The sequence below is a fragment of the Pteropus medius genome, unplaced genomic scaffold (genome assembly GCF_902729225.1).
Source record: "Pteropus medius unplaced genomic scaffold, Ma_sr-lr_union100, whole genome shotgun sequence".
Lineage (NCBI taxonomy): Eukaryota > Metazoa > Chordata > Mammalia > Chiroptera > Pteropodidae > Pteropus > Pteropus medius.
Window position 1 is genome coordinate 15,927,634 of NW_024354502.1, and position 24,936 is coordinate 15,952,569.

A 24,936-nucleotide genomic window follows, 5' to 3' on the forward strand; every position below is an offset into this window, starting at 1 on the left:
ATAGATAAACTTACAAACGTATATGTAATGCACATATTTTCTTTTTATCCTCTAAGGAAATTCCAAATGACTTTCTCAGATAGAAAATAAAATCTATAGAACCCAGGAGAATATAAATAAGAAAAAACAATAATGTAAGAGTGTCATGATGAACACATCATCTGAAATAACATGCATTCAATGTGAAATAGTAAATATTTCCTCTAAAGAGTTAGTATTATCCAGATTCTCGTCATCTAACACCTGGACTACTATTATAAAAGCCTGCCTACCTCCAATCTTGATACTCTCAAATATATCTTCCACACTATTGTGGGATGGTTTTTCTAAAACAATCTGACTTGGTCTTCGTTCTTCATTTGTTTCCACAATGTTCAAATATCTATAGGTTAAAGCCTTCCGCTTAAAACTCTTCATGACCTGGCTGCTACCTACATATTCAGCTATTTCTATTAGACTCTCCCCTTAACCTCACCCAACCAGATACTTCCTCATTATAATTATGTTCCATTAATTACTTACAATTTTCTTAAACCTTCCATGCCTTCGTTTATGTCATATCCTTACTCTATACACATAAACCCAAATTTGGATAAATTTTCTAAATCTTTAAGAATCTCCTTTATTCCAGGAAGTCTTCCCTGATACTTGCTATGGGAAATACTATGTTGTGCTGACTCATGGCCCCCTTCAGAGCCGAAGTACTCCTTCCCCCACCTGCTGGAAATGTTGCTGGCTAATGACTTGTTGCCAAGGTACCCTGCCTGGGCATTTATTGCCTATGGCTGAAGAGAGTCATATCACCCAAAGTCACTGCTCCTTCCTGCAGGCACATTGCATCCAATAACTGGTCAGTGTAGGAGTATATAAAGATCTCCTTGCCCCCATTTGGAGTAATTCTGAAGGGCCATCCAGGGTCCAGAATTCCATTTCAGATGAGCTGAGGGTCTTACTGTGACTGCATGCGAGCCCCACTTGTCTCTCTACTCAACACTGCTTTCTTCACTTTGTCATGTGGATTGATCCTAAGAGCACTCCCTTGTGTGTCTCCCTACACTGACTTCCCAGAGAAATGCATCACTCTCACTCTCAGGCTAATTGAGATGTTCTGTGCAACCATACGTCTATAACATTCTGTGGCTAACTATTCAGTAAATAAAGTCATTAACAAGTGTTTTTTTCTTAAATAAATGTGTGTGCATGTGCATGCGTGTGTGCACATGTGTCTGTGTGCATGTTCTTTCCACTGTGTCCAAGCTTCTAGAGGTTAGGAACCATTTTTATCAAAATTCAAAATATATATCTAAATTAGCCAACTTGTTAACTGACAGTTAATAGCTAATATTTGGTTAACACTTACTGTGCACCAGACATTCTGTTTCCACTTGAGCAAACTGAGGTATTGTACTTTGCACAAGGTCACAGGTACTAATATGAGCAGAAGTAAAGATTTGAGTTTTGATCGAATAACTTCCCACTATATGGTCATCTCTCAATAAAGGGAAATCCGTCAGCTAATTTCTAAAATTAAATATACTCAAAGCATATATTCTAAGAGATAAAATGTTTCTTCTAATCCCATTTCTGTCTTTAAGAATCTGAATGGTAATGGACACATTATCTCATCTCTCTAGTTCTAAATTTTCTGTCTTATAAATTATTTGTAAAGCTTTTTGAAGCTCAGAAGTTATTTCTAGGATAGAATTACCTTTACGTATCGTATACAGTTCTTTTTTATTTTATGGCCTTCAATTCTTTGATAAGTGATTACATTTTGATCTCGTTAATAAATATTTCGATAGGAGTTTCCATTGGTTTAGGGCTTACAGCAACTTTTTACTTCTTATGAAAAAAAAAAGAGTAAAAAAAAAAGCATAAACATCATCACCCAGACAAATGCTTTAAAAAATAACAGATTATTTGTGAGGTCAGAGAAATGCTATGATCTACTGGGAAGAGCTCTGGAATGGAAATCAGAAGATGCGTTAGCTATTAAATAGTGAAATCTGGTTTCTAACTTGGAGCCATATGAGGAAAGAGATTCTGGGAAACATAGTTCCCAGGCTAACCAAGGGGACCCTAGCACAATGTAGCTATACCTTGAGCAAATCACCTATTACTTTTATACCCAAGTTTTTTGTCTTTAAGTGGGAATAATATTCTCTCTCATATTATCTGTGTCATTCTGTTATAGGGACATATTCAAAAAGAGCATGCAAACATACTTTGTATTGGACAAACTCAAATTTTGTGCAATGATGAAAGATATTTAGATATTTATAATTCACTTTTATTATACTCAACAAATTTATAATTGATTCAATGAAAACTTTAATTATATAACTATATAATCCACCTCAACACTGTCCCCAAAATAAATTTTACTGATCTATTTATTTATTTGGATTTGAGACTTAATCTAGCTTCACTTATTGCATCTGTAGACTTTTTAATTACCTTTTACCTAGAATAGTCCACTCTATACCCACCATTCATATTTTTGAAGAAACCAGTTCAGTTTTCCTCAGAAATATTTATTTCTGAATTTGTATGATTATTTATTTGTGATAAGATACAAATTAGATCTTTTTGATAAGAACGCTATGTAACCAATATCATGTCCTTCCCATTCTATCAAATCCAAAGAGGCAAAAGGTTAATTTGTCCCATTTTCAGTTAGGTTAAGTTTTATTCACTTGTTAAGGTTTTATTTTTTTGCTTCTGTTTTTGCAATGGAGTCTCTTACATAAAGTTCTTACAAAACATAATGTATAAAACACATAAAACCAATCTATTTTGGTTGAAGAAGTTGTGGGGCCTAGTACAATATCCGTTTGGCCCTCTCCTTGCTAGTGCCTCATATATTTGTAGAGCACAGTTTAAAAACCATTGTATCATATTATCATAATTAAAAATGTAAAGTGATGCTGAAGAGGAATTTTTCACTCAAATGACTAACCTTATAATCATCTCTTTGTTCTCCTTCTGTAGATATGCTTGCCCCATAGGCCAAAGGGCAGGGTGACCTCAAAATTAATGAAAGACTCATCCTCCTTTTTGCTTGTTCTGTCTAGATAGATATCAGATGTATTGCCTGAGCTCCTGTCTGAAAACCTTGCGCTTTGTAACTCTTTGTAACTTCCTGTAGCCCATAGCAACTCCAGCACTTTGTAACTCTTTGTAATTGCCTGAGACAAATTAACCAATGGCCAAATGTAACTGCATGGATAAACCCTATAAAAGTAAGGTTACCCCTGAGCTCGGGGCCCAGATCTCCAGAGCACCATCTCTTCTGGGACTACCGGCATAATAAACCTGAGTTCTCTAACTCTATGCTTGGTGGTGCTTGGATTCTTGCTGTTCTGATTTTGCAACAATTCTGCAACAGTGCCAATAAGAGATACATTTAGTTATACTACTTTCAAGTCTAAAAAGAAAAAGAAAAAGAAAATCACATTAAAAATTTCTAAATTTGTTAGAAAGGCACATATTTTATTAGATAAAGTGATTCTGCATGTTAATTATTTTCAGATTTTGGTTACAGTTATGCCCTGAAGTTAATTCTTTTGTAGTATTTATTAACTTGATTAGTAAATTTTTATTACAGATAGTATAATGACAAGCTTAAAGATAGCCCCTCCTTTTAACTAATAGAATATTTGTTTTTAGTAAAGTCTGTTTGATAATGTTTAACCATTTATAATGAACACCTTATATTACAGTTATAATCTTACATTAATATTTATAATGCGTAATTTGGGAATATTTTTCACATTTTATCTCTATGTTATTTGTTGGAGTCCTTTTTTTTATTTTAATCATTAAAGTACCTTCAGTCCTTTTTTTTTATTTTAATCATTAAAGTATGTCTATGTTTTCTATGCATTTCAAGGACAAAACAAATTAGTGTGGATTGAAAGGAATTCTCTTGAACCTCCCATGTAAATTTAAACTGTGCATTTTTGTAGGTATTACAAAACTTGCTTCACTCTTTTCAGTGAAATATTTTTCATTCATCTGATCCTCTGGGCTCCATGGTCCTGGCTGGAACCAGTAGCAGATGTGTTGAAATGCTGAGATGCTGAGAGGAAAGTTATTTTTTACAGCATTCTTGGATTGATCAAGGTAGAGAAAGTATATATAGGGAATCTCCTGGCAGTTTCTACCCACTTGGACTTTTTAGCCCAGCATCAAACTCAGAGTTTTAAGTAGTTGTATTGTATTTTTAAATAATTTCTCCAATTTGGGAGGTGTATTATTCTTATTGAGACTATTATTTTTTGTTGCATTTACATCATAAAACAGAGAAAAAATTGTTTTATTCAACAAAATTTATATTTTATACTCCTTGACTGAGACGACATATTCAAGAAGAAAGAGGTATGGTCTTACTAAGTCACTTTTTACCTTTTTCAGGATTTCTATGGGTCAGAAAAATCTCTTTACTTTAATGGAGATTAATGTAAATCTCTAGAGTCTTGTATTTTTCCAAGTTGACGAAAACAAATGCCCCAGTGCTGTTAGGTCCACAGATTCCCAGAAGATTCCTGATCCAGAATGAGTAATGCTGAGTGGGACTCAGACGATCGCTGTCCTAGAAACTTTTAAGCGGACAAAGGTTGCTAGAACCAGTTAGCACTGCCTCCAGGAAGTAGTCTAGGGAGATGTCATGTGATCCACTGTTCTGAGTCCTCCTAGTGCTATTCACCCTGAAAATATGAAAGCTGTATCTTCAATGAATGAAATGTTTGTTATTTTTTTATTATGTGTTATCCTAAAATAAAATGTCCACAGAGATTTCAGCATAGTCACATACGTATATGTTCATGCATGTATATACACGTGATGGAATAGGGGTGGGGGGAGGCAGACAGGCAGTTACAATGCCATGAACATAGTTAGCTTGCTAATAAAGACAAATATGGCATGAATAGCAGGACCTAACCAATTTGGAGAAGTTGGGAGGGCTTCTGAGGGGTAGTCTAAGTTAATATAAAAAGGGAAAATTAGAACTAGCTGGAGAAATGGTTTAGAATTGGAGATAGAGTGGAAATAGTATATGTAAAGGCTTAAGCATAGAGTGTAATGGAGTAATGACATGATACATGATACATGATACATAATGACATGATAAAGCATGATACTAAGAGCGAAAGAGAGCTAGACAACTAGTAATATCGGGAAGACTGCACTGGCAACTAGTGACAGCCTCTGAAGGAAAACCATCTAAAATAGTCTGTTACCGCATCTCAATCAATGTTTAATTACTCTGTTCATTAAATACGAGCAACAGCAATGTGTAAGACATTGTGGATGAAACGAAACCTCACAGAACTCAACCTTTGTTATTCAAGAGCTTAACTTCTTTGCCTGACTTGATTCTCTTTATTTTTTAAGTCTTAGCTCGGTCTATAGAGCTCCGCTCTTTCAGATTGGGTAAGGCTCCTTCTGTGTGCTCTCCCTGGGCTCTGTGCATATCTTTATCTGAGTCCTCATTCATTACGCTGGGTCGTAACTGGCTCTTCGTTGTTATCAGACTGCCGCAGGGATCTTTCCAAAATGTTTAGTATATGTCTGGAGAAGCACTTTCTAATAAATATGTGAAAAACATATCAAGAAAGATATTTTTATGCATTCAACAGACATAGCAGATTTTGACATAGATGCCAAAAATTCAGAGACCAGCAAGTCAAAATTTCTGTCCCCAGAGTTTTATGGTATATAATGGCTGATTATTATAGTTTTCATTAAAGAATTTTAATAAAATGCTCTGTCCTTTAGTTTCTTAGATTATTGCTGGGATGAGGCTTATTTTCCTGATCTATTCAACTGCTGGCTCTTCGGTTTATTTTCTTTACCCACATTAAATATGCAAGAATTTCTATATTGTATCATGCCAAGGAAACAAAACAAAATATTAATAAGATAGACACACACCTTTTCCCTAGACTGACTGAATCTGGAAAAGGATGCTATGTTACTGTCACCGATAAGTAGTTTTGGGTTACAAGGTCTAAGTACTCTGCCTAGTGATAGCTCCACTAAGTGAGTGTAAATTTTGATTTCACAAAACTCATGGGTGAATAACAGAGCTTATCAGAAAGTATAAGATTTAGTTCATCATATTTTTAAGTAAAAATTTCAAAATTATGAAAATAACAATATAAAATATGAATTTCCCTATAATTTACTTGAGCAATGCTTTTTCTCTCTAGATGATTTATTTCTTTTACAAAACCCTTTATCCATTTCCACTATAAACATCACAAAACATTTTAAATAATTATGCTAAGTATCAAGACTAGATGCATCAACTGCAAACTCTGTGTTCATAGTAGCATCATAATATGCAACTTTAACTAATATAAGTATTTACTCCATTCTGAATATTTGCAGTGGTTAAGTATGTCTCTTTTGGCACAAACATCACAAATACCAGTATTTATGCTGACCTGTTCATTCTCTATTAAAATAATCAAAAGCACTATTTTATTACGTGCCTCAGAAGCTCAAATAAACAGCTGGATAAAGAATAATTTTGGTCTAATTCATTTTTAGTCCATAAATGAAAAACAACTTCCCTTTTCTCACATACCCTCATGATCAATTCCAGAAAAAATTTTCTAGATGTTCATTATATAAACAACTGGAGGTCACATAATTGTTATAAAATAATTATTTTAATTAACTATGCCTGAAAAATAACAGATATGATTAAAGATCAAACGAATAGTTTGTGTCTATTTATAATCTGATTTTTAAAGTACACATAGTGTTCTTAGCAGAAAAATTACATCTGAATATTATACAATTCTTTAACATCCCCTAACCTAGAAAACATGCTGATAATTAGAGACATTAAGTCAATATTTTCTTGGCTTGTTAATCCATATTATTTCATCCCTCTCTTAACTGGATATAGTTTCACTTTAATTTATATAACTTCACTAAAATTACTTTCTTAAAAGTTGTTATAATTGTTTTGAAACCAGGGACTGCATTCATTCGTTATCCAGCTGGCCAGCCAGCCACCAAACATTTATCATGTTGCTACTATTCCCTTGGTATTATTCAGTCCAAACTTGAGGGTTCATACAGTCAATGAGGGTGTTTGTTTAGAGCGCAGATTTTTGAGTCACACATTCAGAGATCCTGATCCTGCGCTAGGACCTAGATATAACAATCCTACCAAGTATACACAGGTGATGCCAATGCAGAAATAACACTTTAATGACACTGAAAGGAGACACTGTGCTTGCTGGTCTTGTCCGGCCAAGAGTCAAGGAGATGGAAGAAAACATGGGATAGTTGGCTTGGAACAGAACTTTTAGCTACAAAATGTTTTAGCACGCCTGCTTGAGTTTGATTTTTTGTTGTTGTTTTGTTTAGTTTTGTTTGGAATCACGGGCCTTTTTTAAAAAATTGATAGCACTATGGAGCCTCTCCCTAGAATAAATGAAGAAAACAAAATTTTGCTTATATTTGTGTGCGATTCAACTCCATGCTCTGGGTAAGGACCCTTGGAATTAGGCTATAGTTGGGCACCAAAGAAAAATGGTTAATTAACTGGGGTTGAGGATGGATGGGGTCCATTGGATGAGAGTAAATGAGGTTCAAAAAAGCCTTCCTAGAGGAAATCCTTAAGGATTTGTCAAATACAAGTAAGTGTTTGTGAGGGAGGTCTGGAAGATGATGCCCAAAGGAGGAGGGTCTTAATATTCTAGCTAGAATGAGCAAAAAAAACCTAGGAGTGGGAGAGAGCCTGTCTTAGCTAGAGAATAGAAGCATCTGGTTATGTTCTCTGTGCTGTAGAAAATAGACGGCCATATTCCATGATAAGGATTTTGGACTCTATCATACACTAATTGTGGGGAGAAATAAGCCCCACATAATGATTTTGGTCAACAAAAGAGTCTACTTATTCACACTGGAGCCTTATTTGTAGAACTTAAACAACACATTGTTCAAATACAATAAGAACAAGTATTTCCTCTTTGCAAAAAAACCTCCGACAATACCTCTCAATGGTTTTCAACATTCTGCTCACCCTTTCCTCTCTCTCTTCCCCTGGGAGATACTAGAAAGAAAGTTTCTTGCTTCTTTAAACAGAAATAAAAATGAGAAGGAAGCTGCCTCCCTTGAACTTGTTTATACTAAAAAACAACACCAATTTCAATCACAAGTTTTACAAGGACTTGACTTAATTTTTAGTAAAAAAGCAAACTCATAAACTCTTTGAGATGGCCATCAGCCTGGTCTTTTAGGCACCAGAGGAGGGTCTGGTCAGTGAGCTGCTCACTCAGAGCTGACTCTGTCAGCCACATATGATGCCAAGGGAATGGAAATATGTTTAAAGGACCATCTGTATTTTTTACAGGGGTCTTAGCACCATGTAATTCATTTAGGCACTAAATTTTTTAAAATGTATTCTTAGAAAAAGAAAGGGATACTGGAAGAATTATATTTTATTTAGAACTAAAAACAGAATCACTACAGCACATATTTCTGAACTTTGGGAAGTGTGATTTCATTGTCACAGATTTTGTGAAAATAGGTTTTGTTTCATTTATTTTAATTTGCAGACTAGAATGTATTCTCTCAGCACTATGCAAAGGCACTCAAAGATAACAGTATGTAAATTCGGTAATTTCTTTGGAGGAAGAATTTGTCATGAGTTTTAAGCATGTGTGATTTTCATGTCATTGAGAAACACTGAGAACTGTATTTTACTGAGTTTTGAAACTAGGGTCACTGCTAACAATGTTCCCAGTGTCTAGGGTTGGAGGAGACCTGGGTGGCTGATGAACTCATTCTTATCAAAGTTCTGCATGATACTAATGTTATGAGTCAAGGGAGGGACATCAAAATGTATGCCTTCAAAACGTAAATAGATGAAAAATTAAATAGATGAAATATATACATGTATAACAAAGCTAATACATAAAATAACCATAACAGAACTAGAAGATGAATGAAACTGGATTTTTCTGAAATTTCTCACTATTTGGGCTGAACTTTTCTTTAACGCTGGAAATTTATCTTTTTTATGTGCAGCACATATTTCCATGATGCTTGCTATCTCAAGCATTTTTTTCATGCTTGTATAACATAGCTACCTTGGGGCATCTGAGGCTTAAGTAACAAATAAGATAGTGTAATCAATCCTTCTTAGCATAATGATGAGGTTAATGTATACAAATTCTGGTAGTTCCCCAATTATCCAATTCCATCTGGGAACAAATGATGCCAGATAAGATGCAATGTGATAAAGAAAGCTTTCAGGAAATAGAGATGAGAATCAAAATTGGTTGGCGTGGGTGATCTTTTCAGGAATTTTTTCCCAGTATCAACTATGGGTAAAAAAGAGAAAAAGGGCACATGCTGTATTCAGCCAATAAAGCACCTATTACCTGGCAAGAAAAATCCAGGGTTCTCAAAAGACTGGAATTTTAATTTATTAAAGAATAAACATTTGAATTAAAGGATTGTTATTCAGGTATCTGAATTTGAAATAAAGTAGACATTACACTAGGTAGTCGGTCAGCAAATAGCATTTTAGTTCCTAATTCTTTGTACTTGGTATTTGCTTTCTCTATATAAAATGGAAAAAAAAAAACTTTCAAAGAAAATAGGGCCTCATGGATTTGAGAAAATTGGTCTTTTTCATATTTAATTTCTCTAGTTTATTACCTACATGCATGTCTTAATTAGCTGCATCTCTATCTCATTATTTGCATCACTCACATTATGGTTATGTATGTCTATCAATGTCATTCACATTGATACTTGTTTAATTTAGATTAGGTCATTCATATAACTCATGTTTACTGAGCTACTATGTATTTTATGGTTATTGGTTAGGGGAGTTTGGTTTCTTTATTTTTTTAATTAATATTCATCAAGTATTAATCTACATGTGACTGTCTTTGTTAGGACTTTATTACCTCATTTAATATTCACAATGTTAGAAGTACATTACTGTTCTTTGAACTATTTCCCAGATGAGACAAATGAGTATCAGAAAGGGAAGAGCTAGGTTGCAAGCTCAGACAGTCAAGCTCTAAACTCTGTTCCATTGTTCTGTCTCTCGAGGCTGAAATATATATGACAGTCTTACTCTTCTGAAGCTAATGCTTTTTATTATCTATCTATCTATCTATCTATCTATCTATCTATCTATCTATCATCTATCTATCTATCTATTTTTGTGGAGAGTGGAGAGTGGAAGGAAAAAAAGGAAGAATTTTGGGTAATGACTTTATTGTCAGTTATTTCCTTCATTTATACTTACTTTTTGCCAAATCACCTATATCTGCTTATTTTTATGTCTTTTTTTTTTGGTATTTATAAATCTTTATTATATCCTTACTTCTCGATTAGTCAAATTGTACATTATTGTTTTCTAATCTTTCTACTCACACCCTCTTTTCTTTTGAACTTTTTCTACTACTCATAGATTTATATCTACATACATGCAGATCATTCTCATACAACTGTCTTTTATAGGCATTTATTTACTCATTTTTTCATAGGTGCATTGACTTTGCTTCATATATTGTACTACTATTTTCTTACATACTCATTGACAGGCTCTTGCAAATAAGTAAATAATTCTATTTACTTATGGATGATGGAGTAACAGGATTTATCTCCAGCATATGAAAAAAACAGTGTTGCACATCATAACACAGACTTAGAGCCTCCTCCAACAAAAACCACAGTCCTAAGATTCAACATTGGAAAACAAACCCTTTCTCCTCTAACAAGGAAGATAAAGCTTTTAAAACAGATTTTTTACATGAATGCCTAGGTTCTGGAGGGAATTATGCAATAGAATGGACACATGTATAGATATAGGTCTTTTTGTAAAACTTGATGTTCTCATTTCTCACATCGACACCCTAGTATTTATTGGAATGGGTTATTCTCTGAGTGATTCCTTCACATGTCTTTTGGCAGCAACAAACTAGTTCCATCCTCATTATAGCAGGGTCCCAACATGATTCGAGTAGACCATTAGGTCATTAATATTGAACATATTTTAAATCAGGAAAAAATGCCCATAGGGCTTGAATTGTAAACCATAATTGTATTATTATAATTAAAATGATACTACATATGAACCGTCTCTTGAGATAAATAAAACTTAAATTCTAATCAATTTGAACTCTTAGTTCATAATCAACTCAATAAATATTTATTGAATGCCTGTTATGTATGTAGTATCTGGCATTCACAAAAATGGTTAAGACATGAATACTTCTTATTAAGAGTTTAACAGTCTGGTGAGGAAGAAAAGGCACATATATAAATAATAATAGTACAGTAGATAAAAAGAGAGTAGCTATAAGTGAAACAGTTTACTTGTGCAATGACAGTTTAGAGGAGAAAGAAGAGAGAATACTTCTTGTATAATATTTGAGCTTGTCTTGAAGAATGACTGATTTTGGACTTGTGAAGATAGGGAAAAAGGGGTCAGTTCAGTAAAGCTCTGGTCATTTATAAGCACAGGATGCGCTTGGACAGTCCTGAAGCTAAAGAGAACAAAATGTTCCCCCTGAAGATATTATTTTGAAAAAAAAAATTAGAAAATATTATTTAGCTAGATGATATAATTTTAATATGTTAGCAAAATCTAATTTAAGGCTCACGTCTCCTCTTGTGCTAAGATAAATTTATACCTTTATCTCAAGGCTTTCAGTTCTAGTAATTTTCACTGTAGAACTCTGAATAATGAGGCGGGGGAAGCATTTCATGAAAACAAAGAATTTCAGCTTTAAATACTAAGAGAATAAAGGAACAAAAATCTACCTTAAATGTTTAGTATCGAAATAAATTTATTGTCTTTGTTTTTACTTGATGCTTCCAACACATTCCAATAACTGATGGAATCTCCTTTCTTTCTTATCTTTTATTTTTTTTAATGTTAGATAACCACACATCTTAATTGTGCTATGAATTTCAAAACTTTTTATTGAAAATATTCTCCTTGTTCATCTCCACAGCCCCAAAACTAATCTCTTCCACTAACTTTTTGAGCAGTTTAGCATCTCCTGGATTTTCCCCATGCCCTTTTTATACAATACTAATTATTTGTACACCTCCCAATGATGTCTTCGTAGTGCTAAACAAATGCTAATCTTGCTAGAAGTCTACAGTAAGGCAACTCTTCTTTAATGTACATTGACCAGAGAAATATTCTTTATTTTCATCAGAGACGCCACGTGTATTATTTAAACTCAGTACAAAAAGACATGCTCTTATATCCCTCTTTGTGGAAGGTGCCCAGCCCTTTTGACAGCATGGTGGCAAGGCAAGGGTGGGTGGTTAAAGCAGAGACAGCCATGGAGCAGCAACCAAGGCAGCAATGTTGGGAAACTATGTCAGATTGAGTCATTGCTACCAGGCTCTGAAAGAGAACTATGGGGGTCATTTTGCGTTCTCTTCAAGTGATTGTGAGAAAGACAAACTAGTTCCATATGGTGGCAGGGAAAGAGCTCAGAGCCAAAATAAAATCTGCTCAGCTTGTCAGTATGTAAGACATTAAAGTTCAGATATCTGAAAGTCTGTCTACTGTTTAAAAGAACTGAGGCCAAGCTACAATTTGTCATACATATAACTCCCACTGCCTTGAGTAATGAAAGAGACTCTTGCCCACCCCACCCTCACCCCCAATACAGTGAAAATATAAAAATATGAGAAGTATGACAATCTCTTAAGTAGACAAAATTAGTGAGAAACTGGATGCATGAGATTGGGCTGCCTATTTTAAAGAAAAGAAAGTAATAGAATTACTTGCAGAATACATAGTTGTACTTTGAAGCCTGCTCTTCCATAGCAGAACTCACTATTGTCTTATATTCATTAAGAAATGTGATTTAAACTTTTTATGTATTAAGATTTCTTTAACTTTTAAAATTTTTTTAACTTTTTGACCACCTTCACTCATTTCTCCCTCTGCCCACCCTCACCTTTGGCAACCACCAATCTATTCTCTGTATCAATGAGCTCGATTTTGTTTTGTTTTAAGATTCCACATATAAGAAAGACCATACAGTATTTGTCGTTCTCTTTCTGGCTTATTTCACTTAGCTCAATACCCTCATAGCCCATCTATGTTGTCACAAATGGCAAGATTTTATTCTTATTTATGGCTGAATAATATTTAATTGTATATATGTACCACATCTTTATCCATTCATCCATCTATAGATACTTAGGTTGTTTCCATATCTTGACTATTTTAAATAGTACTGCAATGAACATGGAGATGTGGAGAAAAAGGAACACTCGTGATTGTTGGTGGGATTATAAATTGGTGCAGCCGCTACAGAAAATAGTATGGAGATTCCTCAAAAAATTAAAAATAGGACTACCATATGGCCCAACAATTTTACTTCTGGGTGTTTAATCTAAGAAAATGAAAACACTAACTCAGAAAGATATATGCATCTCCCTGATCATTGAATTTCTATAAATGAGAGAAAAAGAGAAATTACATTTTCATCGAGCATGGCTAGATAATCATGACTGATTTCAATGTGCATTTTTCTGTTTCATTTTCCATTAAGATGCTAATTGAAACAATAAACATGCTCACATTCTTTACAGTCATTGATCAAATGATACTTATAAGTTTTTTCTTTAATTAGGAAAAAAGTGGGTTTAAAAGGATGAACCATGAGTTTATGGCTGCCTTTTTGGTGACATTTAATTGCATTCTTCAGAGTTTTGCTGTTCTTTTATGGCATCTTCCATATTTTTGTACCTAAGTCAAATACTTTGCTCTGGAATAACATTTGGTTCTTATATGCTACCTCATCATCCTTCTTGCAAGTCATGTCTACACTGGCTGAAGATAAGAAATAAATGTCCAGGATTCCCGTGGTGTTACTTTGGGGGAAGTCTTCTCTCTAATGACTCACACCTCAAGTTCTTTTTCACTAGAGTCAAATGCAAAGCTAACTTTGGCCCTTTTATATATTGACTTTTCTTTTGTAAAGCAAAGGTCCATTTGGAAGAACTGTTAGCAAAATAGAGAGAGTTATGGATAGTTAAATGTACAAAAGGACTTTAGAAATTAGCCAGAACCCCTATTAAAGAGAACCACCTAAATATTCTATTTGAACCCAATTTAAATGTTTCTTATCTAATTACAAAAATTTCTTGGCATTGATGAAAGGCCCTACTTTCCCTGTATCTAATAACCAGATGTGGTTGTAGGCTTTGGATCAATAATTGACCTTCTGTACTAGCTAAATAGCTGCTCAGGAAGAATGAACTCCTTAACTGCTCAGAGGACCCATCCTTGACTGCACAGTAGCTCCCAGAATCCTTGTGAAATTCCACAGTAGTATAGTTGTCCTCATTTGTAAACTTCTTAAAGTAATGTTGAGAAAAATTATTTTTATGATATGTCATCTCTGTTTCCCAGTGCAAGAGAATAACTGTCCACTAAGGTGCCAGTTCCTTAGGGGAGCGTAGCATCTCTTCTGTAGCATGCTAAGGATATAGACATGGGGAGGTGATTACTCCTGTATATAAATTACAAGTTCTACTCAGTCTTGTACAGTGATAATTCATTATTCTTCAAAATATTTGTCCCTTCTACTTTTAAATCATAGGAACCAGTATGTCTCAATGTTTATATTTACTATTTTAGGACTCTTCTCTGGTTCTGCTTCTTGTTTTAAAGATTCTTAATCTGGTCAGGACCTTAAGGAAATATTTTTATACCTTATTAGGCTTTTTTCTTTAAAAAACAATTTTAGTTGAAAGATTTACCTTAAGCATGTTTTTATTTTGAGTTTATTCTATGATATCAGTTTGCTGTGCATATAATACAAATAAATCATTCAATAAAACACAAGAATTAACAGGAATTAAGACATAGCATTTCTTCCTTTATTCTATTTGTGTAATACATCGAACATGTTTTTATATTCTGGAGTCTTCAAGAGAATGATATGAAAAAAAGAACTGGAAAGAATATTAAGAAGGATATAGAAATGTGTGTGTGTGTGTGTGTGCGTGTGTGTGTGTGTAATTATTAAGTAGGATGGCAAGAAGTGGGATCTTGAGTACTTAATTAAATGAGATATAAAACTATCCCTCTGAAAACATGGGCCAGATATATTTTGATTATTAGGGTTATTAATCTTTGAGTTTGCTTTTACTTGCTACCTTCAGCCTACTGAAAATCAGTTACTTAGCAGACCGTCATTCATTTATTCAATGAGTATTGAGCCCCTCTTCTGTATCAGATACTGTTCTGGATTCTGCTGATTCAAAAATGAGTAAGACACAGTTTATGCCTCAAGGGACTCACAGCTTATTATGGGAGAGAATAAGTAAAACCACAACTAAAATATACACAGTAAGTGTTATTATGAAAGTTATCTATCTGCTGTTCTTTGAGATTTACTTGAAATTAATCTTAAAGGATGAATAGGATTTCAGCAACTATTCAAAGCTGGAAAGGGCCTTCTAAGAAGAAGAGACAGCACATGTAAGTGTACAGTGCTTTAAGGGAATAAGTGATTGCTAAGTCTGGAGGATGATGTATGTGTGCAGGGAATAACAACATGAGAGGTGTGTGTGTGGCGGGCGGGGGGGTGATGGCAGAGGTATGTGGAACAAAGTAGAAGAGGAATAGATATTCAAAATCCTGTAAACCACGGTAAGGAGTTTGAACTTTATCTTCTACAGTTTGAGAGAACACAGAGATTTTAAACAGAGTAGAGGAATGTTGGGATGCATGTTTTTGAATGAACTACATGGAGCATGGATTTTAGAGGGAAGGGGTCGGAGCAAGACTCAAGGCATTGAGGTCAGTTGTAATACTTATACAATAATACAGAGAAAAGCTGCCAGAACTAGAAGACTGACCTTCAAATCTTGATTAAATAGATTAGGAAAAATGTCTGTATTCACAGACCTTAATATACATCATTGATGAGGTCCGTAGAGGTGAAAGTTGGGGAAAAAACATTGTAGATTTTATTCTAACCCTAACATATATACTTAGATACTTATTTAGAGATACATAAAGTTACTCTTAGACTTATGACAATTGATGATATAGTCATACAATAGCTTCTAAATAATGCTGGAGAAGAATAAGTAATGGCATGAGAAAATGGTCATCAAATTATATATAAAAAGCATGTTATAAAGAAACATGTAAACTATGTTTTCATTTGTATTTATACATGAGGAGAAACTGATTTGAAGGGTAAAAACTGACATAAGTGATTACCTCTAGAAAGGTAGATGAGATGGGGTTAAGGGAAAAAACTTTTTATACATCGTTTGGGATTTTCATAAGAATATGCTCAGATATAATATGTATACTTAAAAAAAATAGTATTTTCTATTTTGAAAGGGAAAACAAGGAAAAGACTAAATGTATATAAACCATAATGTCGAGCATAATTATATTCAGAGATGAGATTTGGGTTAATTTTTATTTTCTTCTTTTTGTTTTTCTCTACTTCCCAAATCTATAATTATGCATTCTTATTGCCTTGGTAATGCAAAGGAAACATTGTATATTATGAGTCTTGAACTATAATCTCATGTGAAAAGATAAAAGTATAAACTATCCCTAGCATATAGAAGTCGTTTAATGTCAGCTGAACATTTGTGCTGAATTGCTTGTAAAAGACACTGTAGAAAATTGTTGTGTCCTGGAAAGTCTGTTTTCCTATTAGTGAGCTTAAAGCTATTGCAGGGAAAATGGTACTGACTTATCTTAAGAAAGAAGAAAGAACATTATCACAAATCATAGAGAAGCAAGAATCAGAACTGGAGTTAGCATTACCATCCAAGAGCACTTGTGAGCTAAACGCACCTGGTCCCAGTGGAGTAGATGTCGGGCTAACAGTCACAGCTACTTTATTTTGGAATCATCCATCTTACTCTGACTCTGATTCCATGTACACTGTTTAAGCAACTTTTCTAACTATAATTTGGCTTTCTGTATGAAATTCTAAGGAGACCAGGAGGCTGGACCCCCACATGATCTTATTTTGACCCAACAAACGTCTCCCTTAGTTTTGTGAGTGTGTATTTGTCTCTGAGAGACTGAAAAAGTGATCAAATTAAAACTTCAAACCAGATCTGGAAGGTGGCAAGTTTACCCAGTAATGTGCCCTAGGACCCCTATTGGTGACCGTCCCCTGCATTTCCCTGGTGAAACCCACCTCCATATGAGCTGCCTGCAGACTAAAATGTGAATTAACACTTCAAAAAAATTCTCCAATCTTGCATCATCAATGACTTTTAGCCTGCCCTTCAGAGTTTTAACATGTAAGCTTGTGTGTGATACTTCAGCATTAGAAGCTTCCTTGTAGCCTACTGTTAACTACAAGCTCTAGTAATCACCAAAGCCAAGAAAACTAGATGAGGGTTTAATTATTGTATATTTTGCTCTGACTCAAAAAGTCTCTGTAGAACATTTGTAAAATGCTTTGGCACAAACATACATAAGTGCTGTTATTTGCTAAAAATAATATCAAATCTCACAAGACAATAACGAGACATATACATATACTACTACTTAGGTACAAATATAAGTCAATTTTATATGTGTATATATGAATATGTATATATATGTATATACATATGAATTGATCTTTATTTTTTTCTGTTTAATAATAATGTAAAATTTTGTTCAGAGCTGGCCTAAGTCTTCGTAACGTCTCACTCATACAAAGGTATTGATTATCCACTAACTATACTCTGGGTTGGTAGGATTCATAAATATGAGTAGGCTCAGAAGTGGTCACATACATGAATTTGTAGAGAATATTGGTGGTGATTTTGATGAGGTCAAAGGAGCGGAGTATTAGGTAGAGTGAAGTAGGGGATAAAGTCGCCCAGAGAGACCTTGGATATCAAACCAACACTACTGATGACCCAAGCTTAGTTATCCTGGGCTCCGAGGAGCCACTGAATAAATGCGAGTTTGCATTTATTCAAAGTGCCCAGCTGGATGTGAAAGCCACGTGTAGTATCAACAGGAAATCCTCAGACATCAGACAGGGAACTACATTAGGCAACTGTTGTGATTTGTACACTAGTTTTTAAATTCGAGACCAAGATCTTTCAAAATGTTCTTATTGGACAGTCTGCAAAGAGTTCCCTGAGATGCTGGTGGAAAGCACAAGTTCCTAGCCCCAGGGAAAAGGCCTTTTTTATAAATGATTTGTTATATGTACAACCGTTGGAAAGCCCATGATCTAGGTTAATGTAGATTTTATCCAAGAAATATTTCTATAGAGTAAGGTAAGTTCCTTGAAGAATGCCATATTTGAAGTTAAACTATTGGGATATTTGAACTTAATTTTAGGATTACCACAAGAATGCAAGCCTTCAAGGGCATGATTTTTGTTTGTTTGTTTTGTTTGCTACTATGTTTTATGTGGTTAGAACAATTTCTGGAATAGAGTATGTGCTCAATAAACATTTGTCCAGGGAATGCGTAATGATTAAGAATCTGGATTTTACAAATACAACTAAGTTCCAGCTTATTTAGCATCTCTAAGCCTTGCTATGCAAAATGGGAATATTGATGCCTATATCACAGAATTTAATGTAAAAATTAAATTTAATAACAGCAGAAAAGCATTTAGCAGAGTACTTGGCACAGAGCAAGTCCTTGATCAATGAGAATTATTATTCATATTGCTATTAATAATAATGTTTAACACAACACCAGTATTCAAAATTAACACAGTAGTATGTGATAGTGACACTCTAAAAGGCATTTTTTAGAGATTAATACTTGTAATAATAAAATAAATCCATCTTCCTTTTGTTGATCCTACATTGTTAGAGAACCATATGAGTTTGAAAATTAATAGTGAAATAAACAGCAAGCACACAAGCCGTAGAGTCTTTCTGTAGTTTGGGGTTTCTTCTTTCCTTCCTCCCTCCCTCCCTCTCTCTCTCTCTCCCTCCCTTCGTTCCTTTTGGTGTTCTAGAGCTTGAGTCTTGTAGTGGTTTGTTAGAAGGCCTGAGTCCAAAGAAGGTAGAAAATGATGAAAAAAACAAACATTCAGCAAACTGATCCTATGGGTTCTCTTATTCTTTTGAATAACTTATCTTTTTTTTCTTTTTTCTTTATTTTCCCTCTGGTTTTTTTTTTTTTTTTAAACTCTAGGTTGTACTTAAAGGGTCACACTGGGACAGCAGGAAAACAGAGCAGCTTGATCTTACATGGTGCTGATTTCAGCACTAAAGATGCTGATAATGACAACTGTATGTGCAAATGCGCCCTCATGCTAACAGGAGGTAAGTCCTATGTAGCCATTCTCTAAGTTACGTGTCATTGGTTTGAGGCTCAAGGTTTCTTATCTATGAGAAAAGACTGTGCTCTTTTGGTCAGGAAACTTGAGAGTAAGTCCTTAAGAGATTATTTTGTTTTGCCCACTAATTTACCATGTGTTCTTCTGCAAGACGTTGCTAACAGATTTAGATGTTTGCCTTCTCCCTCAACATCTAAGAGTGGGTGCACTAAGCTTGGTCCTAAATAAATTCTTTAGCTTCTTAAAGTCCCAGTTACTCTACTTTTTTAAAATAATCATAATGATACCCGTAGTAGAATGAACAACAATTTGAGAATTCAGCATACAGGAAAAACAAAAGTCTTACAAAATGTTTTTCAACTGTGTAGTGGGGTTCATTGGCAATCCTATTGAAATGGAATAAGAACAAAGTATAGTTAGATCTAAAATCAGCAGTTCAGACCAGCTATACCAGGGCTTTGCATTATATACTATTAACCTCCGCAAGACATTTGAACTAGTATAAGAGATACCATTAAATAAGGTATCATTGGGAAGGAAAGTTAGTCTTTTTTGAAACTTCAATATTTTTCCAGTGTTCTGATTGTGTAAAAGAGCAGTTCTCAATTTGAATTAGTGTGATGTTAGCATATCTGTAACACTTCCTTAGCACTTACCCAATAATGACCCTTCTTAACAAAGAAAGAGCAAAACCTTCATCTACAGGTTCAAGGCCTTGGTTAGTTGGTGGCACCTGCCTGGAATTAAATAAAGTGCTTTTGTTTTCATTATATTGAGTTTTATATCTACCTTCTATTATAGAAAGTTTAAAGATTTCTCTTTAATGGAGTAATGTCAAGTTCACATTTTTAAATGTATTTACAACATTTGATATTCAATGAATCATTGATTTAAAGAAAAAATATTAGTTATATATTAATAAAAGTTATAAATAGATATGGCAAAAACTGTGGAGTTGATACATGACTGACTGAAGTTTGAGAAGCACTAAGCTAAATCCTCTTGGCAAATGATGTAGCTCAAGAACTTTATAGGCTCTGGCTAAGCAGGAGTTGGCACCAAACAAAACTGTAACGGAAACTTTTTTCCCAATGTTTCTCCTCACAGTTTTGGTGTTGTTTCTCTGTCTTAACAGAATAGCTATCACTCACACCTTCAACTGTTCTGATTCTCTTTCTTTGTTATTCAATAAAAAATATATTTTCATGCTAGTAAGAAAAAAACTAATTAATTCTAACATTTTTCTTTCCAAAATATGACATTACTACTATTATTATTACATATTATTTTATTTTTTATACTATCTTACTTGAACTCCAAACCAACTCTGTCAGATAAGAAGGTAGAGAAACTCTAATCTCCACTTTGTACATATGGAAAACAAAAGTAATTTAATGTTCACCATTTTATCTTTAACATCTAATACAGTAGATTGTTGCCCTTAGGAACTCAGTAAAAGATATGGTGCATGAGTGAATGAATGAATAAACTTCTTGTAACCCTTGAAATCACTTTCAAATTTTGAAGCCATTGAAATCAATCATTAGGTCGACATTTTTCTCATCAATTAACAGAGCATAGAAGAATATGAAGGGGAGGTTTTGGAGAAATCTTTCCACTTTCATCCCCATCCCCTATCCCTGCATAACCACTACTACCAAATCACACCCTGTCGACTCCCATCCACTTCACTTATGTTAGCATCTTTTCAATATGAGACCATCCCTAGTATTATCAATGCCAGCCTGTAATGATTCTGCCTCTGTCAAATCCTTCTCCTTAAGCTTGAAGCATGCCATTTGGCATCACATTCAACCTCATCAAATAGTTAAAAATCCTCTGTATGTAATTTTATGACCTCTCCCTCAAAACAGTTGTTACACATTTAGAATTTTTTTTAAATGGTACCTGCAGGTTAGGTTTTGAACTCTTTCCTGAAAAGGAAATTTTTCATTACCCTCCTGATCCCAAAAGTGGAATTGTCAGCAACTTTATACAAAGACAGAATAATTTTAATTATCCAACTTCCCTGCCCATTTTAATATTGAAATATAATTCATTTTCTCCATGTTTATTTTTACAGATAATTTTTCTTACCAAATAAATACAACACTGAAAGACCAGCTGTAAAATCTTTCAAGTGTTTCCTTAGAAGAGCATCCAATATGTTCATATTCCTGTCATAATAATGACAATATAGAGCGAAACAAAGAGGAGAATGCACCTCTTGGTTGTCAATGAGAAAACGTCATTGCTCAGATTTATGATTTCATTTCTGCTTCAAATGGTTGCACTTTTTAATGTCATTTCATCCATAATCATTCTTGGACCTTCTTCTTACTCAACAATAAGTATGTTGGGGAGAGAAAATTTCCATTCATTACTTGGTCTGGAATAGTTGAAGTAAATGTGTTTTTGTAATAAATGCCATTACCCTATCAAATATCCTTTTGAAGGAATCCAGATCTTGCAAAACTATTCACTCTACAAAGCTAAGAACTGGAGAACATAAGGGTGAATGTCAGAGACAGTCCAGGTAACTTGAGCGTTGCCTGGAACTTATGTCCTACTTAGCTACTCCCCACTACCACTATATATTCTCTGTCATTTTCTCCCTTAGATTCATTTTATTCACCTAATGATTTTATTTTTTTCTTAATTCATATTTGAACTTGCTGCCTATTTGAAATAGTCTCTTTTAAGTGACATTCAATACTCTTTGAAACTAACAATTTATAGTTCTCCGTCATCATCAATTAAAGCTTTTTTAAAATCTTATTTAATTTTCACTGTTTCTTCTAAAACAAAGGGCAAAATAAGTTTTATTGCTTGCTAACTGTCCTTATAGTTTTCTTCAAGTATATGGAGGAATTTTAGTTGGAGAATGTGGCATTGTTGTTTACCCTTATCTATCAAAGGCTGAGCAACAATAGATGGGCCTAATCAAAAGCAGAAGGTATTTCAGCTAGACATATAGTAGAACATTTTGATCTTTCTTCTTACTTGACATTCTAACTTCTTAACTTTCTATCAATTTAACGTATTTTAATGAGTAGCTATTAAAGATCAACTACTATTAAAGAAATGAGCCAGACAGCACAAAGCTTGCCTCTATCCAAAAAAAGTTAGTGGTAAGTAACACAATTTAAAACCATAAAGAGTTCTAAGGATTTGTCCTTAGAACATGTCATAGAGTTATGGAAGGAAGGGGGAAACGACTTTAGTTGGAGTGCCCAAGGATTAAAGACAAGAAGGAGAGTCCAGGGAGGACTGTGCATCTCTGGTTATGAACATTTCACAAAGAGAATATAAAGCTGTTTATCTGAAAGCATTTTATTATGCATATTCTTGTAGTTATTGGTCTAGATAAGATCGTCTCTTTCATTTTCTTCTGCTTCTGTGATTCTGTTATTTCATGTACCCATTGCGGCTGCAGTTGGGAAAAACAAGTAATGTTGTTTTCATTGCACGAGTTGTAATTCATAGGGCATTGTTGAGTGGAAAGGAGGTTCAGTGGGCTGAGAAGCACATTTACGTCAACAGAAATAGATACAACAGAATTTTACCCCTCTTTTCCTGGAGGTGAATGTACTTATTGCTACCTCACCAGAAAGCCAGCAATTCCTCCATCCAATTTAAATATTGAACATTTTTTTGTGTTTCATTACACATTTCTTATGGGATCAGACCATATATTTTGAGGTCAGAATGGCCACACATGTTTTCTATGGAACGGACCCCTTAATTAATCATTAAATAGAGATGATTTGTCAGCATAAATTTAGAAGCCAGAAATATCTGTGCTCTGTGATTCCATTAACCTTAAGAAAACTTGTTAGTTTTCTCCTTATGTTTCTCCCTTTGTATAGCATATTCTGACGAATCTGTCTATTTCAGAAGTAGGAGGGACACATTTAAGAGATGATTGTAAGAAATATTTTCTTAGTCCCACAGGAGAGCTCCTGTTGTGCCCTCCTGGGCCCAAAGAAGGAAATCTGTTTTATTATAAACATAGTGTTTTTATCTACTATTTGACATTAAGAAAATGAAAATGTAATTTCATTCAATACATGCTTATTATATGGATTTGTTGTATATAAAAAGAAATATGCAAAAAACCTCTGACTCCAAAATTATGAAAATAAAAACCGTTTATCACTAGATTGTCACATTCAAAGCAAACTTACATTCAAAGCAAACATGGTCTTTGGTACTAAAATAGCATTCTTCAAAATAAGAATTTCTGAAAGTCTGTTAGAAACTACAGTTACTGAAGGTTGCCGACACAAACAAAACATGGTATTGTTTTAAATTCTTTTCCTTACCTTACTTTTTTTTCAACACAATTTCCATGTTTAGTATAGAATATAAAAGCTATGTAAAAATGTGACCTAACCTTCTGCAGCAAGAATCTGTTGTGGTAGAAACTTCAGTCTCTTTTCCCACGCATAAACTATGTCAGCAGACAGACAAGACTTTGCTAAAGCTAACAAAAGATATCTCAGTTCAGTCCTAAAAGAGGGGATAAAGCCATACACATAAATTTCTTAGTACACCCTAGAACTTACCAGATGCTAGCAGCAGAGAGTTGATAAATGCTTGTCTTGATGGCTACATAATCTTGAAGAAGACAAAGAAAACGAAAGACGTTAGTAGCTTCTCCAACTGGTCGAGGTGACAAGATCTTTGGGAAAATATAATCATCTTAGAGTTTTTAATAACCCAGGAAGGAAGTGCTAAGCATTGTTAGATAACTGGCATTCCCTAGGTTTTAAGGCGAAAATGTTGAGAGAGAAGATCCATATGGAAAATTTAAGGTCGATCACAGAAATCTACATTGCGTTAGTTTATTTCAAAGCAATCATTTATACATATCCTGTAATCCTATTCCACAGAAATTCACGTTCCTTGAAAGCATGGACTTTATTTCATGTTCTCCACTATTGTATCATTTGTGCCTAGCACAGTTCCGGGCACATAGTACGTGCTCGATAAATATCGATTAACAGAATGAATATGTTATCAGTGAATCTAAAAGGACATTGCAAAATCACAAATGATCCTGATGAGAAGACATAAAAATAAATCAACATGAGTGTGTGACTCTTGTGTGAACTTAGATTAAAAATACATAAGGTATATATATGTATTTTCCTGCACACTTGGAGCAAGGGGGTGAACGTTGAAGATTGGTACTAAATTTTAAGAATAACTAAACCCCAGAAGACTAAACTCCAGAACTGAAAAAATTTGAAAGTTAGGTTCCTGACTTTCAAATAAATTTAAACACCCTAAGTGCAAAATTTAGGATTACATTCCTATTTTCTGGAGGAAATTTTCACTTATTGGAAAAAGAGCAAAGAATATCAGAAAATGTCTCTCGAAAGATAAATTTGGAAAAAGGTGAAGCAGAACCTATAGGCCTGTAGCACAAGTCTGTCACCAAAGGTTAATAATTGATAGTGGATGAGAAATAATCAAACACTTAATTTTGCTTATATTTTACTCCAATAATAATCTAGCAAATATTTATGCAGTCTTAATGTCTAATAGGTATTTTTGCATTATCCTATATGATTTATATTTGACTGACAAGACGCTTCTAAAAACCCTTTGAAATAGGGAC

General features: G+C 34.1%; 1 protein-coding gene across 4 annotated transcripts in view; it reads left to right on the top strand.

Moving 5' to 3' along the window:
- Window positions 1–24,936, top strand: part of ANGPT1 (angiopoietin 1) — a 228,567-nt gene that overhangs the window by 195,365 nt on the left and 8,266 nt on the right. For all 4 annotated transcript variants that reach the window (XM_039853714.1, XM_039853716.1, XM_039853715.1 and 1 more), the window contains exon 8: window positions 19,166–19,296. In XM_039853714.1, the coding sequence (XP_039709648.1) occupies window positions 19,166–19,296 (131 nt within the window). The remainder of the gene's footprint in view (window positions 1–19,165; window positions 19,297–24,936) is intronic.